At 36.8% G+C, this 20,277-nt stretch overlaps 1 protein-coding gene across 1 annotated transcript; it reads left to right on the forward strand.

Annotated features, from left to right (window-relative positions):
- Positions 1 to 7,213: 7,213 nt before the first annotated feature.
- CDX4 (caudal type homeobox 4) lies at positions 7,214 to 15,495 on the forward strand. The gene is made up of 3 exons (XM_035326542.1): positions 7,214 to 7,643; positions 12,523 to 12,668; positions 15,289 to 15,495. Exons 1-3 carry the CDS (start codon positions 7,214 to 7,216, stop codon positions 15,493 to 15,495), a joined length of 783 nt encoding a protein of 260 aa, XP_035182433.1.
- Positions 15,496 to 20,277: the final 4,782 nt, after the last annotated feature.

The following is a 20,277-nucleotide window of genomic DNA, read 5'->3' on the forward strand; positions in this document are numbered from 1 at the left end:
AAATGGCACTTTCGAACAAAAGTGATTTAACACCCGCATTGATGAGCATGGCAACCAAAACAAAACATCGATTTCCCAGAAGAGATACCCACTGCATATGTCCAAAAGAGGAATCCATTGGAAGTGCACAGAACAGCCATTCTGTCTACTGAGGGAAATGCTAGAGATACTTTACATACAGTTCACATATACACAGGACACTTAAAAGAGACTCAAAAAGGTTCAAAAAAAAAAAAAAAGCAACCTCAAACTGACCCATTAAACACAGAAGTAAATTTGCATACTAGAGAAAAATCAGTGAAATCTTCCAGATTTAGAATTTGAAAAGGTAAAAATACAAAAGCAAGCTCTGAAATATATTAATTTGGGACCTACCTCTAGCTAAGTGCACAAAACCCTGGCCCCAGGGTTTTGCAGGATCAAGTTCATTGCTAACTTTTAATTACATTTCCATGCTATAGTTTGATTCTGTATAAGAATTTTAAAAAGAAACAAACAAAAAATAGAAGTCCTTCAAGAAAACTGTAAGAAAAATTTATCTGAACACAACTTCTTTCTCTTGAAAATTATTTAAAGATCATTCAAAGAGTGAGGGATCTGGCAAAATGACCTGTTTTATCTTGTTTACATGTAGAAGAGTTATTGAGGAAGATAAGTGACTACTTTGAAGATCTGCCTCATTTCTGTTCCAGTTTACTGAAAGCATGCTTGCTATAGGTTGCTATGTGTTTCCAATCAGAAGTTGTTAAGTACACAAAATAAGGCTGGATTTTATTTGCAGAAGCACATGTTCAAAGGTTAAAATTTATTGCTCTGAAAGCAGTATCTTTAAACCAGGGTAATACTTCAGGGATTATTAACCCTCTAGTTATGCCAGTGATTGCTTTAAGTAGTTTTTTTTTTGGTTTTGTTTTGTGTGTTGTTGTTTTTTTTTCTTCTTTTTTTTGGTAAAACCAGCAATCTATTCAATATTTCCAACTTTAATCCTTTAAACAGTTGCCCACCAAAACCACAAGAAAGATACTTTTCATCAATAAGCTTGTGAAGTACTGGTGTTTAGGTGCTATATTGTATATAACTAAAAACAAGAAACATAAAATTGGAGCCAAATCAACTGCAAGTATTTTGGTCCAACACCATGAGTCATGACACACCAGTACCAGTCCTCAGAACGATACCTGCTGCCTTTCTGACTGTGGGCATATCATGTAACCTATCACTTTTATCACATCTATAAAACTAGGGACACTAAAGCAGGGCTTCTCTGAAGATTGATTAGTTGTTAGCAAAGTGCCTTGAAGAAGAAAAGCATACCTTAGACTACATCACAAGAATATCTAAGCCCTTAATCCTAATTGTGATTAAAGCAATGATCAAGGTATACTCAATTTTCAGAGGAATTCACTAAACTTTAAACCCCACTACCCAGAAAGAAGTGTGATTTGTATGGTACAAAAAGATCAAAAAGAACATATCAAACAGGACCTCCGACAAAAACTTTATGCATCTAAGCAAGATATACAATTCAAAATGGCATTTCCAAATCAAAAAACTCCAAATATGTGTTATCTGCAATTGCCTAGGGGTTATACAATCATTAATGCACATACGAGAGAGCATCAAGTTACCTTCTATCCCAAGAACAGATTAAAAAAATATATTCACTCTGGATGTTAACATACACAAAAAGTCATGTTCCTATTTCAGCACCCTCATTTAGTTCACTGGAGCAGTACAGGCTTGCTCCAACGCACACTTCTGCATCCAGAGCATGCGCTAGATGATGCATCCCTGCTCATCCCGAATGACGTACACAGCCAGTCATGTTTTGGAACAGCACTCGATGTTATAAGTGGGACACACAATTGCACTGATCTCACTATTAAAAAAATAGGCACTGGTTTTATGATAAAAACATTTACTAGCTGTTTTCATACTCAGAGAACACAACTACATTTTAGTGTGCATTTTGGTACAAGCTCTGTTCTGAGAGGTACCTCAATAAATGAAGAGGCTTAATTTAGATACATCCTGCACACTCTTGGTCTGCTAAGGTAGGACAGACTTCACATAATCTCTTACGTGAGAGTATGAAAAAAATACATTTGAATTTCGGCAACAGAAATGCCTATCTGACAGGAATATAAACCATGTGTACAGCAAGAATGGTAAGCACTAAAAGAAATTGATTACTTTGTTAGCTCATGAAAACAAGACTACACTAAAGAATGGCTGAATGACTCAATACTGAGCAGCCAAAAATCCATCTAGCTATACTCTAATCAGGATGAATTCGTTACAGTAAGTGGGAGCCCTACACTGCGTGATTCTTCAGGGAGGAAGCCAAGTATCAATGGAGGATTTGCTGATCATGTTCACGGTTCTGCTAAAAAGAATCGATTTAACCTGGATTGCAAATTCAGGCTCTTGAAATCCTTCTGTGGTAAGTCTGCTTGCTGAGCAGTAAGACGCTCTCATTACCATCAGTATTGGTTCTGTAGCAAATTGTAAATTATCTAGATTTCAGAATAGCAAGCCCTTCTTTTAGTTCCAGACCACTATTTCCTGGCATATGCAACACCGGTGCAGATCATCCATGACATATGTTGTGGCTACTTTAATAAAGGACAAAAGTTAACATCAAGAGAGGAAAGCTAACTCATTGTTAGCAGCAGTTAGAAAAACAGCAATACAAGATCGAAGGGTAAATATGATCATTGTACTCCCAACAATTCATTCTTCAATGCTGTCTTCAATTTTTAAAAAAGGATTTGTTAACCAAAATTTAAGAATATGGAATTCAAAATAATACTGAGGAAGGTTTCATGGACAATTGCCATTTTTATTTCTACTTGTTTGTACTGACTGGAACTTTTGATACAGCCTTTTTTCCTGCCAGAAGAGCTCAGTTCAGCAAGGGAAAATAGCTCTGTTACCACTGCTCATTCAGCTCTCTAAGCTGTGCCACACTTGTCAATAAGTAGTAGTTTGCCACATGCTTGCATTTCATGCCTGGAAAATGAGACCCAACTAGGGCGCTGTATATTAAATCATCCCAATTAAAAAGATTAAATAATTTTTTCAGAAAGTTTGTTTGTAGAACTGCAGTGAAAGCAAGATCAGCCTCTTTGGCTATGTGTTTTAAAATTTAAATACCACCTGCCTTCCTTCATGAATTAACAGTCAGATTTTTTTTCCAGCAGAACTGACCCCAGTTGACAGCATGCCATGTACTGACTGTCCCTTCCTTAAGATTTATACAGCTGGCTCTTCATTTTAGGAGGAATGGGTGTGCATGTAAAGCCTGGCTTGAATAAAGGGTGAGTAACATCTCTGAAATACTGCATTAAATCCATCATTATATAGTTCACCAACAAACTCCTTAAGTAGCCATTCCACTGAAATTGCAGGCATGCAGTTATGAAGGTATGGGCAAGAAGCATCCCTAAGCCTTACGTTACTGATGTGTCATTAGAGTGGTCACGTGGAGGCAAGGAAAACAAACCTCTTCCTATCACCTTGGCCAGAATGGGACACGCTAAGCTTGTATACTTCCTTCTCCTCAGAAACAAACAAACAAACAAACAAAAAAAATCAGATCATTTTCAAGTGTCAGAGATGGAAAGATTTGTTCCTTATTGTTGTAGAAAAGGAAGAGTAACTTTATGATTAAGGGTTCATAATATACTTATAAAAACAATCACAAGTAAAAACACCTTTAATACACGTTATTGATGTACAGGCCAGTTTTAACCTGCCAGTAGTCCTTGAAATTGCAGCTATAATAGCTGTCATTAAAACACTCAACTGCATGTTTGTAGTTATACTGTTATTACCAGGTTTGGAAATGCTCTTGAGAACACTACACATACTAGAGTATACCATCTACACTGTCTGTACAAACAAAACTTCAATAGTTTCAATGGCTCTCACTACGGTTGTTATTATTACTAAATTTTCATCAACCACTTGCTAGAAAACTAGGCAATCTTCTTCCCCAGACATCATCTTCCCCGAAGATTAAATGCACATAAAGTATGTTTAATTTTATATGCACACCCCTTCACCCCAAAAGGCTAAGGCAACTCCTGTGGGTGCTAAATAGATAAACTGTACATAATAACGGTTGGAGAAAAATGGAAAATTATAACCTTGGAGCTCAGTTATCGCTCTGGCAATCAATCTCTCTGAAGTACGCCAAACAGCACTGCGGTCTTGCTGCCAATACCTTACAGACCTGCCAGTACCTTAGAGACCTATCCTGTCTCTACCCCCTCAGCTGAAAATCTCCTAAGTACAAATCTCCACGTGGATGACATTTCTGGTCTTCCTGCCCACTGCCTCAGAACTGTTTCCCCTTTCCCACCATCCCAGAAAGTCAAAGAGGGACCATGGTGACACAACAGCTCCACAATCGCATTAAACAGTCATAAACCCATACTAGTCCTCCCTCTCCCACCAGCAACTCATTACCACCCCCTCGCCGTGCAAGGAGTGCTCATCACCTTCCCCCTCAGAGGAGAAGGGCAGTGATCTCCCTCGCATTTGACAGCAATGCCCACTTGAAGTCTTCCTAGAACTACAGGGTAAATTACTGCTACACACTGAGGAGGCAGCGATTCTGAGGCTCTGAAGCTACTGACATGCTGGATTTGAGCAGAATGACACACATATGGCTGAGAAGTGACTCTTGGGAAGGCAGACCCAGATTAACGGTCAATTAGCTCTCAAAAACCATCAGTCCCCAAAATTATGGTACCCTCAAACCACTAGACTACATGAAGAGATACAGGTCCTTTCTAATAATCCACACAGTTCTGCTAAACTAAATGGAAGGCATAAGAGTGAGGGTGCAGAAAATCTTTTATATGTTGTTTTAGTTATCTTATTCTCACTCCGGTGTTAAAAAACTGCAGTCTTACCCAGCGATCTTATCCTTCTATGTAAATTTTTTTTTTAAACAAACTGCCTTATTCAAAGCTTACTATTGTTAGCCGATATCAAATCAGTACAGCAATTCTCCATCAGCATATCTTGATCTAATTATGTTCTGGAAAGAATCGAAATAGATCTAAAGAAAATTCAGATAATGGAACAGGCAAAACAAGAAAGGGAAAGGAGGAGCATAAACAAAAGATAAAAGAACAGTGAATGAAGGATAAAGCTCAGATACAAAAAATGGGATTAGGTGATAGTGAAATTGTGGGGGGTAGAAACAGAGGCATCCCACAAAGGAAGAGAATTAAAAATTAAAAATGTCACTATCATCTAATGTATGCTATGAAATCAAATGTCATTCACTGAGATGTGAAAAAGGTATGCATAGTCAAAAAACATGTTTGATCTGGAATCTATGAGCAACCAGTGCTCATTTGTAATATATTGATGGCTTGCAGATAGCTGATGGAACTGGAACTTCACCCTCCCATTGATCTGCCTCTTACAGATCTGCATTCTGTATTTAGCAATATATAGGAATTGAGCTGCTGGCATCATGCTCACAAAAGGGCAAAAATGCCAGCGATGCTTCCAGTTTAGGAAACAACCTTGTTTAATCTGAATGATGCTCAATGGAGTCCAGAGATGTTTTGCTGGTGGTTTGGGTTTGTTTTTGAATAAGGGGCACACCAATTACAGGAGCCTTACTTTTTCCATGTCCTATCCCATGACGCAAATTTCTTCAACATGCTCAGGATCCTCTGGATTAAGAAATGAAGAAATCTGGAAATATAAAAAGTGGCCTTAAAGACTTTGCTACAGTTATCGACAAAGTCTTTCCTCAAAAAAAAAAAAATCTTAAATATCTTTCTTAAGTACACACTTAGAATCCTTTAGTGCTGGAATTAGAAGGGATGTGTGAATACGAGTAGTGTCAAAATACAAAGGATGCTGAATGAAAATCCACACCTTTGTAAAGGGGAAACTACTCATTATAATTTGCACCTCTTTTGCAAGCATAACCCTTGACAAATAGCTCATTGCAAAGAAATTCATCCAAGATAAAAAACTGATATCAAATACACTCTACAAAGTATAACTAGACAACCATAGAGAGGCAATTCCCTAGTCATAAGGTATGGCTTCATTCTCCCATGTTAATATCAAGCTCTTAAAAAGAAGATAAAACCAACTTTAGAATCATTTCTCTCAGTGTGGACGCTTACCTACCCAGTACCTGTGTGTCGGGCACTTTACAGACAAGCATCAGGGCAGTTCTGATCCACTACACTGATATTCCAGACATTTCTTGTTGCCCGTTTCACTTAATTGCCACCACCAAAAACTGACTGCTATAGAGGAGTTTCAGAGGAAGGCCTTTCAAGCGCATAAGTCGTCTTCAGTTTGGAACAGAAGCCAACAAAATTTCTGGGCTTGATCAAAGAATTTCTTTGCTATTTTTTCAGTCATTTTGCTTGTACTTTTGCTACGATCTTCATTAAGAGAATTGTCTACTTCTGATTTATTGGTTTGCAACAGCCAACAAATGAAGAGATCTCTTTAAAGCACACCATATGGGGAGAGCATGAACATGTTCATTACAGTTAGAGCTGTAATTTCTCCCATGCTGGAAAATCACTTATAAATGTCAATAACAAGGGAGAAGTTCTTGAGACATATATTATTCAAACTGACTGTATCCATTAATTTAAAATTTTTAAATTTGATTTTTTTTTTTTAGCGTCTGAGAAATTAAGAGAGTAGGAGATTTACTTGTTGATTGACAATACATCCTAAAATAAACAATCTGGACAAGAGTCATTTAGACACTGAATATTTTTGTTACAGCTTAACACTTTTCTTTTTCTTTTTTCTTTTTTTAAAGGTCTATATACTAGCTTATAAATGCAAACAACAATTGCATCATGTTACAGCAGTGAAATCACTGTTGAATATCAGGGAAGGGTAACAGGATAGATAAAAGCTCTCTAAAAAGAGAAAGCACCAGAACTAGCAGAAAGGTGGGGTTGGTCAGCCCTTCATTTGAATGTAAATGTAATTATGAGGCAGGCAGTTTGGCTGACGTCAGACAAGATCTTGGTAAACCATTACCACCAGCACCTGGTAACACAGTTGATAATAAAAGAGGATGAAGTAGTAGATTCCAAGCAGAGTGGCATTATTAGGGAAAAAAATCAAACGATTATTTTAAACAGCGAAAGAAAACACAGAAGAACAGGATGTTGTGACAACACATTTACGATCTGTGACCATCATGTACGTGAGCTCTCTCTTGGATAAAGAGAACAGCATGTATCCAGGACCTGCAAGGGCTAACAACAACCTGCCAGTGCAAAACTTCGCATCTGCTCCCCCCTACTCAGACTACATGGGATATCACCATGTGCCAGCCCTGGACAACCACGGACAGCCTGCGGGAACCTGGGGATCCCACTATGGCCCACAGAGGGAGGACTGGAACGCTTATGGCCCAGGACCTTCCAGCACGGTGGCTGCTGCACAGATCAATGGCTCGTCTCCTGGGCAGGTCTCCTACAGCTCTGCTGATTACAGCTCCCTCCATCCTGCTGGATCCGGGGGGTTACCTCCTGTAGATACAATTAATGCACAGCAAATCTCTCCCAACAGCCAAAGGCACAGCTCTTATGAATGGATGAGGAAAACAGTGCAAACCAACACTACTGGTAAGCGTATGCTAAATTATTTTTGTTTACCTCAGAAAGCATTTTTCTGCTATCACTGATCTCATAAATAATTAACTTTACTTAAAGCACATAGGTTGGTGAGTCATTTAGGACATTTATTTAACCTACTCTTGTTTAATGCAAATTTAACTGAATTTGCACTAGTTTCACTTTCATCCCATAAAGGTTTTATATGATTGTAGCAGAATGGCTGTTGTGTCTAGATATGGCTGCATCTCACTCAAGCCTAGGTATCTTTGTTCTAACATTGCGTAAAGTACTTCTGATGAAAAATATGACACTCTTGAAAATGTTACTTTTAACAGTTGCACACAAAAACATGGAAATTATAAAAATGAACTTTACCTTGTGATGCAGAATACTGAGCTGTTTTATATATTTAAACCTTTAAAGACTTTTCAACAATTTTAAAGAAAATGGTGCTATGATCAAGCTGTAGCGATTACGCAATTTCCTCCTGATTTACCTGTTTTTCATTATTCTATGTAGATTTATTAAGTGAAAAGAAATGCCCCCAGACAAATAATCTGACTCAAATTATCATTGTAGACAATTTTGTTTGCAGACCATGTCTCATCAGCTTTTGCTTCATTTAGATTCAAACTGTTTTCTCAGTATTTTCATGTACCAGAATTTTGCAGCTTGCTACAGTTAGACAATTAAAATTCACTTTCTCCCAAGTGTCACTCATTGATGTGCCTGTTTTTGTCACAAGCTGCATGCCAGAACTTTTCTGTGTATATTCCCAAGGTGTAAATTGTGTGTAACAATAGATTTAGCAAACCTTGCTAAGGTTAAAAGTAGTAAGTGTGTGTTAGAGAGCATCAAAGAAAATGCTCTAAAGAAAGAAGGGCAATTACAACTCGAGCAATCCCAGCAGACACAGAAAATCAGCACCACCACTTCAGTAACAATCCTTCAAAAGGTTATCACTCAAGAACAAAATTAGTCTAGTAATTGTTTCTTAGTTATAAAGTAGATACAGACTGTTTTCCCATTGTTACTCAGTATAAAATGCCTAGTGCACATTAAGATACCACAGTGCCATCCTTCCACTTGGGGTCTTTACAAAGGTCTTCAAAGCCAAGCAGATTTAGAGTCTGTTCCTCCCCCCACCCCGTCCGTATGTATACTCATGTAAATCAACAGTAACTTCATTAACATCATTGGAGTTTTCCAGGTGTAAAAGTGATGCAAGACCCGAGCACAGACCAGAATCAATTCAGATCACTGAATTGTACAAGGCAACCCTGTCTCTGTCACAGCACTGAGGTTGAAATGCATTAGTATTTTCAGAATCTAAATCCTTGTTCTACACTAATTGCACAGACAAGGCAGACACTGCGAAGTTTCACACATGCTTGCTCAACTTCATAAAATGTATCTGCAATGCAGAAAAGCACTTAGGTGCTTAAACTCATCTCTGGTCTGAAAAACACAGAATTTACACTCATACTGAAGTACTTTATGAACAATTCTGGACAGGTGAATCGGGGCCTGTCCACAGATAAATGTCCCGAGGCTTTACATTCCTAGAGCCCAATGCTTTGAAGTGTTAAAAACAGCTCAAGACTTCACTGAATTTGGCTGAAGACATCAATCCCGCTTAATAAAAAGGGTTTGGGAAAGTAAAACAAAAATGTGATGTATTTAAAACAAGGGAAGTACCAAACCACATTTGGCTTTTTATCAGTGTCTTTAAAATAATATTAAGTGTAAGAACTGGAAAACTTTAGTACTGACACAAAAAGTTATAGGGAATGAAATTCAAACATAATTGCAAGAGTAACATTATGCATGTAACTACACGTTAACTTACCAATATTTTCTCTAGAATCTAAGAAAACCTACTTGATATCGTTATAACCACTCTTCAAAGCAGAATTGCTTTGTTTTTCCTTTTGCCCAGATCATTATGCATGCTATAAAGAAGCTACCAGCTCCTCCCCTTCAATATTATTGAGGACTAATACAGTTCATTGGTCCAAAATTTCAGCGCTATGCAGCCCTGAACTTCACAAATGCATTTACATACATATAACATGTATATCCTGAGCAGCACGGAGTAACAGAAATCAAAACACTTCTAATTAAATGAAGGAGCCTACTAAAATACTGACAATGGGAATTATTTTGGGGAAAGGGGTGTTAATGTCTATTTACCCTGTTTCAATATATTTTCATTTTATACAAACAATTAAATTTCAGGAAAACTGAAATGAAAATTTACATGACCAAGACAATCCTTAGGATGAAACATAACTACTATCTGCTTTCAACAGCTCAAGTTTGGTTTGAAATTTTATAATTTGTACCTTCTAACTAAAAGACCATTACTGCATATTTGGAACAACTCTTTTTGTTGTAGACATATTAGGCAGTAAGAAATTTTTAAAAACAAACACCCAAAGTGGGCTTGCTAAAGTTATCTTCCCAGATGAGCGACAAAAACAAGAAAAAGAACACTTGCAGTATTCCTTACAGTCTGATCATGTTTTCACTAAAATCAATGTACAAAATGCCCTTCCAACTTCAGTTACAAAGACTAAAACTTCAAACCATTTCTAAAACCTGCAATATTATGTGCAAAATGTGTAATTCTATGGGAGTGAGTCTTCAAGGAATTAAACTTCCCGAAGAGAACATCTCTAAAGAAGGGTCTAGAACCTAAAGTCTTATAAAACTTTTTGTGAAACTTCAGCTGGGAATGACCTTTCTCAAAAACAGAATGGACTTTAAGGAGACTACACAAAAAGACAAGATTTATATATACTCTCTCTCTCTCTCTCTCTCTCTCTCTATATATATATATATATATAGGAAGGTCAGCTTTAGTTTATTTATTTTATAATACTCAATACATCTGATGTCATCACAAGCAATGATGTCCAAGTAATTCAGATCACATCACAGCAGAAATGTAGCTAGAAAACAAAATAGAAGAACAGGGAAAAGGGGCAGGTCTCTGCTTTAACGCTAATTTATTTTGCTTTGTAAACTAGTTGTGACATCTATTTTCCACTGGCCTACATTGTCTTCAGTTTTGAGGCCTATCTGTCATATTGAGGCAACAGACCCTTTCAACACTTCTCTTTGCTTTGATATGCAGTCTTGTCTCTTCCTTCTCCCTTTTTTCTTCAGGAGTTATATTGCCGGAAAGGGTGATGATTTTCACAGCAAATAAAGAGGCCTTCTCCTAGCTTTATTGTCTTCAGAAGAAATGCTCTGTGAATTTTATGACCAAGGGGAATGGGGAAGACTGCTCCTTTTCTCCACCCCCTCAAATCATGGCTATATTTGCTGATTATATTGAAGCCAGAATAACCCTGTTGAATTTTAACTTCTTTTCAAAGATTAACTTCTAAGCCTTCAGTTTACAAGGAACTTGAATATCTATACTATTGTTAACAGTATAACTATCATCTAGAGCAAATATTTCAAAGCCAACAATTTGTAACTTGAAAAAAAATGATGAACTTAAGTTTGATGAATGTTGTAGTCCCGCAAATTTAACCAGGAAACCTCATACACTAGAAGTCGAAGGGGAAGAGAATTGAGGAAAACATTCTTAATTTTGTGTATTTCAAAACATCTAGCTTCAGATAAAAATACCTCATTCTATCCTCAATGTTGGCCCAAAATTGAAGAGAACTGAATAAAAATATTCCTTTATTTATTTCTGTCCTTTTTTCCTCTGCTAAGATGAAAGAGTCCGACATTTGTTTAGGGCTTGTAAATTCCAAACCAATTGGCTTGTGTTTCTGAATGTAAAAGGGGTTCTTGATAAGATCTTCTTGTCGCTCTTTTGTGTGGCGTGTGCTTCATCTTAACACCTCAATGGATTTTAGGGAACCACTTTAAAGGAGTCTTTGTCTTACAGTTTGTCCCAGAAAACTCACATCAAAAAAAAAAAAAAAAAAAAAAAAACTAAAACTGGGAAGATCAGACAAAAAAGGAAAACTATCTAGTTGGGCTGTTGGAAGTGCAAAAGAGAAAAAATAAGCTTAAAAGTGATCTCTGTATTATTAATAGAAAAAGAGTTGTTTGAAAAAATCTAAGAAATGAAAGATATGTTCTAAACATTGTTACATTTCTCTTAACTGAATTCATCTAAGAATACTTCTTTTACATGTTAGAGATAGGATGATACCACAATCTTTTTTTAAGTATTTTGTAGTCTAGCCTTATAAGATGCCAAGGGCCTTCAATTCCAAATGGAAACTCAGCTCACTGAGTACGCCCAGCACCTTGCAAGACTGTACCATTTTGGAAAAAAATACATATATACATATTCAGTATATATGTATATAATATATATTACTGAACTTATAAGCTTGACCAAACACAGACAGTAAACAGATTGCTAGTTGACATTTCTTTGTGTTAGAGAACTGATCTGAAAAGCCCAAATACATAATTAGTACAATTAGTCACAATTAAAATTGTGACTGAAAGTCAGTCTTGAGATCCTGTGATATTTATGTCCACGTATACGCAAGTCATTTCAAGGAACACTGAAATGAAGTCCCTTTGAGGTCAAATATATTCAGTACCAATTATGTATGCTATGAACTATTTAACATGCTTCAGGGTATTCTGCACTTAAGCTTTATATTTAAACATATATTTACAGAGAGATAAAGAGGGAGAGAGAGAACTGTGATAACCAATATGCTCTTAAAACATTTGGCTACCTACTTATTCACTCTGTACCTCATATTCCTTCTCTGTAACAGAGAAAACAATCCTTTGCAAGTACTCTGTAGCTTTACTAATAATGTCTGTAAAATATTTGAGATGTTTGAAAGAAAGATGCTATCAAAAATCAACATATTAATAATATTTCTTTCTCAAACAGGTAAAACAAGAACAAAAGAAAAGTACCGAGTTGTTTACACAGACCACCAGAGACTAGAATTAGAGAAGGAATTTCACTGCAACAGATACATTACAATAAGGAGAAAGTCAGAACTTGCAGCAAACCTGGGACTATCTGAAAGACAGGTACACAGACTGTCCACCATACTCACCCATCCACCAGACTGTCAGAGGGCACAAGCAGCATTCATGTTCTGTACGCAAAGTAGTGCCAAGGCAACCAGGATAGTTTGCAAGTGTATCAGGCACAGAGAATACACTACACAGTCACAAATTAATAAATAAATAAATTTGACAGAAACCTATTAACGTTCATCTATGACAGAAGTATGGAAAAGTACTTATTCGTACTTGCATAACGGCTTGCTAGACAGCTAGAAATTAAACACTTCAGCTTAACATTATCTTCACTATGTCCTCAATAGTTATAACATTCTCCATTTTATTTCTTCTTGCAACCACACAAAATGATGGCCAGTAAAGATCCAAAGCATTGGATACACGACAGCTGTAAGCCAGGAAAATGAAAACTCAGCATTCAAAGAACAATCAAATGAGATATCTGTGTACTTTTTGTTATGTATTTGTTACCACTATTGCCACATGCCACATTCTCCCTCAGTGAGGTTTCAGCACGTTTTAAAGGAGCCTTTAGAGCCTTTGATTTTCAAGTCAGGATTTATTTTCACTGTCATGCTCACAGGTACTAGAAACACCTATTATATACAGGATGCTTTAGGCTATAAAGGTTGGTGCTAATTTTTTATGCCACTTATGCATGTATACGTAGCCAAGACTATCTGCTCAGGAAATTTCCAAGTGCATGCTCAGATCTATTGCTTATTTGAAAAGCACCTCTGTGATCAAGTTACATGCATATTTAAACACTGTCTTGACTACAGTCTCCTGAGCAGGGACCCAGGTATCATAGCTGTATTCAAAGACTAGAGGAATTTGGGATAAAGAATTTCCTAAAGTCACTGTGCTGGAGAGCACATTTAGGAAACACGGCTCTGCTGAATGCAAGTATAGCAACTGTTGTATCCAGCCCTCTTTATACAAGAGAATTTCAATGGCTCTGCTACAGTTGGAAGATAAGGGAAGATTTGGTGATACTGAATAAAGCATCTCATACCTTAGCAACCAGACTTATTGCCCCCAGGTAAATTTAAGTAAGAGATCTTTCCTTTTAGAATTTTACAAACTATTGTTCTTTCTGAATATACACATTCAGTTCTCTAAAATATCCTCCTCTTTCAGTAGCCTTTTCTTCTGCATTCAATCTGTGAAAGAACATGGAATAGAGAGGGACCAATTGAAGCTGGAAAGTGTAAGGATGCATAGACAAGTAATAACATTTCAGGCTCAAGCACCGGGTCTTTAGAATCATATTGTAGTGCAGTGAAGCTCAGTCTCAGACCCAAATAGTACACGGATTATACTCTGTAGACTACAAATCAGGTTGGATATTAGGAAAAGGTTCTTCACTGAGAAGAAGTGAAAGAAAATGGTTGCAGCACCAAGCCTGCCAGAGTTCGAGAAGCTGTTGGACAATGCTCTCAGGCATATTCATTTAATTATTAGGTAGTCTCCCTTCCAACTCGGGATATTCTATGATTCTGTAAGTGGCTCTGGAAAGTAACTAAGAAAAACAAGTTGATCATCAACAAACTCCAGAGTGTTTTGCAGTAGGATGTAGCTCCATTAGAATATTTTCAGGAAACTGCTCTGATGTTATGCAAGCTGGCCGATTTAGAACACAGACATACCTGGAGTAACTAGTGATGCTGCATAAAACCAGCTGTTAGTTTCTTTTTACGTAACTGCTGCTCTTCTCTTAAAGCTATCCAATTTCTGAGTCATAAATTTCCTTCAGGCAAAACATAGACAAAATACATACCCTATCTGCATTTCGATATGACTCATGACTGACAAGGCTAAATGCTTCTTACTGTCACTACCTGTAAGGTAATAAAGTAAAACCTACTTGGAAAGTAATAGAGATTTTTTCTATATAATATTGTACTCAATATACCTTAAGAGATATAACAGACTATGAAGTGAGAACAGTTAAAAATAATAAGGAAAACACAAACGTGGTTTTCTGCTCATTCACACAAGAAAATTTAGATAGCAAAATTGGATTTCAAATAGATAGGGTTCTTTCAATACGAACAATTAGCTTTATTGTCATTAATTTGTTATCATTAATTAGTGCTGATGTATCCATACACCTGACATATATAACATATATAAATATATAGCCTAAAACAAAACAAGAATACAAATACATACATAAATCACTCTATATAAAGAAGAAAATGAACCTTCACCACTTGTGTTTGAATTCATCTCTAACAGAGATGAAAAAGAAACCTGACAAATTATTCTATAGTTGCATGTTCCTTTAAGTATGGCACACACGACTGTCAAAACTTAGATGATGAACTAGGTGAACTCTGTGTCTAAATGAGAACAGTTGATTCCAATGTTCCTAAATATAATACAAGTTCACTTTAATGCAGGTCTAAGTAAATAACAAGTTTATGTTGATTATGACACAGAAAATGAGTAACTAAAGAATTTTCTACAGCACAAGTCCAGTGTTGGTGTGGGTTTGTTTTTTTGAGAGGGGTAGAGAGGATGTTTGCTTTGTTTTGTATACATATATTTTTTCATTGCTACTATTGGTGTAAAAAGTTGACTACTACCTTAAACTGATCAGACATCATTTATAACATTGCAGGTGAAAATCTGGTTCCAGAATCGCAGAGCCAAAGAAAGAAAAATGATCAAGAAGAAAATCTCTCAGTTTGATGGTAGCGGGGGCTCAGTTCAGAGCGACTCTGGTTCACTCAGCCCAAATGAAATACCTGGTTCCCTGTTCCCACCACCACATGGAATAAACGGATTACAGTCCACTGACATTCATCAGGTCATAGTTTCAGAATGAACAATGGGGGAAAACAAAGAAAAAGCAAAAGTAAGAGTGGAAACTAAGAGTGGATTTTTCCCCTCTCTTGAAAACTCAACTTTGCAAAGGACCATTCTTGTTTAACTACCTTCAGAGTGCTGACCTCTATATACAGGATCTGGGACTATTCTCAAAATCCTACAGAAATCTCAGGGAACTCGTGCTGCCAAGATTCATCGCTCAATCTTTCGAGTAGGGGGTACTGTACTTCACACACTAACCCAAAGAATGATACCACTGAAGATTCAAGTAAACATGGTTCTAGTCTCTTCATAAATACACAGAAAATTGTGAGTGAACAGATTATAGAATACTATTACAGAAAATGTAAGATGTTGGATGTATTTAGTTTGTTACATTTTATATAATTAGAATAAACTGTAGATGTTTATAAATATTCACACTAAATGGACTGAAATTTATGGTAGTTTTTGAAAACAACTTTTAAAACACTTTTAAACACTCAAACATAAAGTTGCTATGACAACATATTAAATATAATTAAATAAAAATAATCTTCTTTGTCCTACATAATTGTAACCAAGCATGCCAATCTCCTAAGTAATAGTTACAGATATATAATAGCACCCCAAACTTGCCAGATTTGTTCAATTGTAAGAAACACAACAATTTTGTCATGCACATGGCTAAATACTAAATAGTATGGAAGATGTAAATATTTCTTTGGTCTTCAACAAATCCATATGTAACTGCTCAAAAATGAGAGGACAAATATAATGGAACCAGAACTATTACTACTATCCAACCACCAAAAAGCAAATATAAAAAAAAATTAACATGTCTCCAACTTTAAGTCAAAGAGCAGTCCTGAGCCACCAATTTTATGTGACACCTAATTCAGGATGAAGGCAAGAAACATCCAAAAGTAAATGAATTCCTACTTCAAAGCTGTTCTCAAGCTGCATTCACAGTCACAGCATGCATATTAACAGAAGCGTGTTCTCTCCACGTGCACACCTGAAGGAGTACAAATTAGGGATAAATGTGCTCACAGTGAGATTATTTTTTATTACTGTCATGTGAGACAGCATCAATACCTAGAAGTATCCAACTGATGAGGCTAGAAAAAGTACAAAGAAAAAGTGCTAGAAAACCCCAAACTCCTCAGTAGTCCTATTTATAGGAATTTCATAATGCGACCTTTTCTGTTGCATAGAATTAAGTGCTCTAGTGAAAAATTTTAATTTTATTGAAAAGATCATCAGTAGCAAAGGTAATAAAGAGAAAGCAGTAGAAAAACAGAAAATATCATTATCCTGCACGTGAGTCATGCATCTCTCCTTACTTCAATAATGTCAAACTCAGTCTCAACAGCAGCAGATCTAATTCTGCTTTTCTTGGTGTCATGAAGCATTGACAACACACCGAGCAACACAGGCACAACCTGTCAAAGCATTCACTATCTGGATTCAACGCACTAGGCAACTTAAAAGTTGAGGATGCACCTCACTGTTTCCCAGTTATTTAAAAAGAACTCAGAGTGACTCTATGAGACTAATTCTGGTAGGAGATACTAGAATAACAGTTCTTCAAAAAGCATTTTATAGGTTTTTCTCCAATATATTTCTAGTAATTGCCCATTCATATGATTAAAACAAATGGGCACATAGGAATGCAAAGAAACTGCAAACAAAGCCATGCGCGTATAAATATTTGTAAAAGTCAGCCCTTTTAGAAATTGAGACTCTGTTTGGATATCTTTGAGACATTTGGGATATTCTAAAACTGCTCATAGCTATTAGTGCTTGTATGGACATTTTAGAAAATAGGGCAGCATGTTATAGAGCATGCACACAAAACATCTACTTCTGTTTCTATGAATAGAAGTATATCTGCCAGCAGATAGCCAGAAACACAAGTGCTGCTCTGCATTTCAGAGAAATACATATTTACTCTGGGAGAGCCACAGATCTGGGAGAGAAGGGTTTCGTAGTCCCATTAGCCTCTCTACCTGAGTTGTCTGTTGGATGTAGATTTACAAAAAAAAAAAAAAAAATCCCAAAATGACTCATGAAGAAAAAAGCCATCACACTTTACACATACAAGAAAAAAAAAAATGGAGGAGGACCTTCGCCTTGCTGCTCAAATCTCACATCAAAAGGCCTACCTCTACAGAAGATCAGGTGACACCTTTTGTGAAGGTATTAGCGAAAGAAACAGAGACTGAACTTTTTTTGTTTCAAGTTTTCAAATGAACAAGGAAGAATGGCAAGAGCAGAGCTATAAACATATAATACATTGTTCGTTATATTTGCATGCCAAAATGTGTGGCCTAGCTTAAGTCTTTTCCTTCCAATTTATCTCAAAAGCTTACAAGGTTATTTACCGGGGCCACATTCAACATAGTCAAAATTATCACCCTGCAATTTTTAAGCAAGTTCCAGTTTGTTTTTCAGACTTGCCAGGCAGCAAGGAAACACCAAGCTGTTCTGGCAAAGTGGGCAGAAGAGCTGCTGAAGATGGAACTTCAGAACCACCACTGTTGATAAAGGAAACACCTTATGTAAGATTTTATTTTAGATTTCAAATGAGAGTTTTTGAATGGGATACAAAGCATTTCCTGTGAGATGTTTAAAATCAGCCTTGTCAAAAAAAACAAAAGAGTGTTATTTTTCTTTTTCATAATCTCCAGTGTTTTTTTCCAACACATCTTAAATGGCTTCAAAGCATGTCAATAAATATTTGGTGGAGACAGTCTTTCATGCTCTAGATGCCTATGCCTAGGAACTGTATTAGATGATCTTTGCTGGCTACTGCTCAGTCAAGTAAGAACTTATTCCCCCTCTCCCTTATCGCCCTACCAAGTATAGTAGCACAGCTATTTCTCAAAACAATCCAGAAAAAAAAAAAATCCTTTTAGACTAACCTAGATCTTTTTCAGTAAACCAGATAAGAGAGCAATTAATATGCAGTCCTATTGCCAGAGTAGGATAGCAAGCAATAAAGAGGGAAAAATTGCAAGCGAATGAAAGAAGAAACTTCTTACTTCGTCTCTGACAGGGCAGCCTGTGCCATTTTTTGCCAGAAAATGTGATCCTAAATAGAAATACAGCTCAAAATGCGCCAGCATGCAGTTCTTATTGTCCATTACAGACTACAGGCCAGTTTGCCAGGAGTCCATCCTATATTCTTGTTCTGCCAATACCAACATGGGGACACAGGGATCAAAGCACCAGAATATACATGGGTAGAGGCAACAAAACCACTACAGCATTCTTACATCGCTATTATTTTCTGGGGAGCTATGTTTGACTCTTGTACTCTTGGACATTGCTTACGTAAAGGAAAAGCTTCAGAAGACATCATCCAGTCCTTCAGTTTAATTTTTGTATTTTTGCAGCTGAGAAGAAACACTAAAGGCTATATATAACGTTTTCCAATATTTATCTCTCCACCTTTAAAGACTTCTCCAGGGACTTTAATTAGAAACTCCCTTAGCACCATTAGGCAATTAAAATAATAAACACAATCCTTCTCACCCACTGGGCATTTTCCCCAAGCTGTCTGTTTCCTGCCTTTTTCCCTTCCATCACACTGTTTTCAAGTCAGCTGTTTGACTGGTATTTTGAGTTTGCAAAGTAGTGAGCCACTTTAACACCATGCTGGTATCAAAAGAAAATTCTGCATCACACAACTAATTCTAGCAGCCAGCAAATCCCTTCTGACATTTACTTGAATCATCTTTACTCTTATGAGAATACTGTAGAGGTGCCAAACCTTTGGGAACAACTGCCTTTCTCAGCCAAACTGTCTATAAATACTTAATCAAGCAGCAAGATTTTCCCTCAAACTGTTCATGCTGAGACTGTACAAAGCGCCATAGTGAGTTGGCTACATTAACTAAGTCCTCAATAGTGGTCCAGGGGAGAAAGATACACAGATTTATCTCATTCCTGTAATGACACTGCATTTATAGTAGAAAACAGAAAGGACAATATTAAAATATACTTTAAAAAAAGTAATTTATAGTCAAGAGTGTAATTCAAAACCTAATTTGGCTATTAGTAGTAGCTGTACAGGTGATAAAACTCTGGATCAGTAACTTGACAACCTCCTGAAACGACGATTACTTGTGCAAATTGCCCTACCTCTACATTAGACATCTTCAGTATAATCAACAGATGATTGAGTTGTAAACTTGGCTCTGAAACCCACTACAAGCCACTGCTTCTCCTGTGCAATTAAGATTAAAAATGTCTGAAATGCCTATCAGCTTAACACTTTGATTCCTGAACTGAAACTCCCTAGAACCTGATACCTTCCCTAACGTCCCAGATATCAGAAGAGGTGCAAATAAAACATGAAATATCTAATCTTAGGGAAAATTTAGAATACTGCCCATGGGTACCTCATACATAGGCATATACAGAACAGCAGACCAGTAAAAATATGAACATTTCATATGGTGTTTATCTGCAGGAATCCCCTCTGAACCCCCTTACTACCAGCTCACAGGCAGCCAGAACAATGTTCTCTGAATGATACAGTTCTGCCTCAAGACACTGGGAAGAACACACAGGGTTTTAGCAGCATGCTTTTTACGTGCTGCCATTTCATAGCTGCAGCTCAGGAAGCCAAACATCACAGCATCTAACAAGGCTTGCTACAGTAACTGAGACAGCAGCATATGTCTTCCCCATCTCAGTGCGTGGCTGAACCAAGAGGGAACATCAATGTAGTAAGGATGAGAAGGACAAAAAAACCAGATTCAGACACATGCTTCACAAAATACTCTTGACC

The sequence above is a fragment of the Oxyura jamaicensis genome, chromosome 4, assembly GCF_011077185.1.
Source record: "Oxyura jamaicensis isolate SHBP4307 breed ruddy duck chromosome 4, BPBGC_Ojam_1.0, whole genome shotgun sequence".
NCBI lineage: Eukaryota > Metazoa > Chordata > Aves > Anseriformes > Anatidae > Oxyura > Oxyura jamaicensis.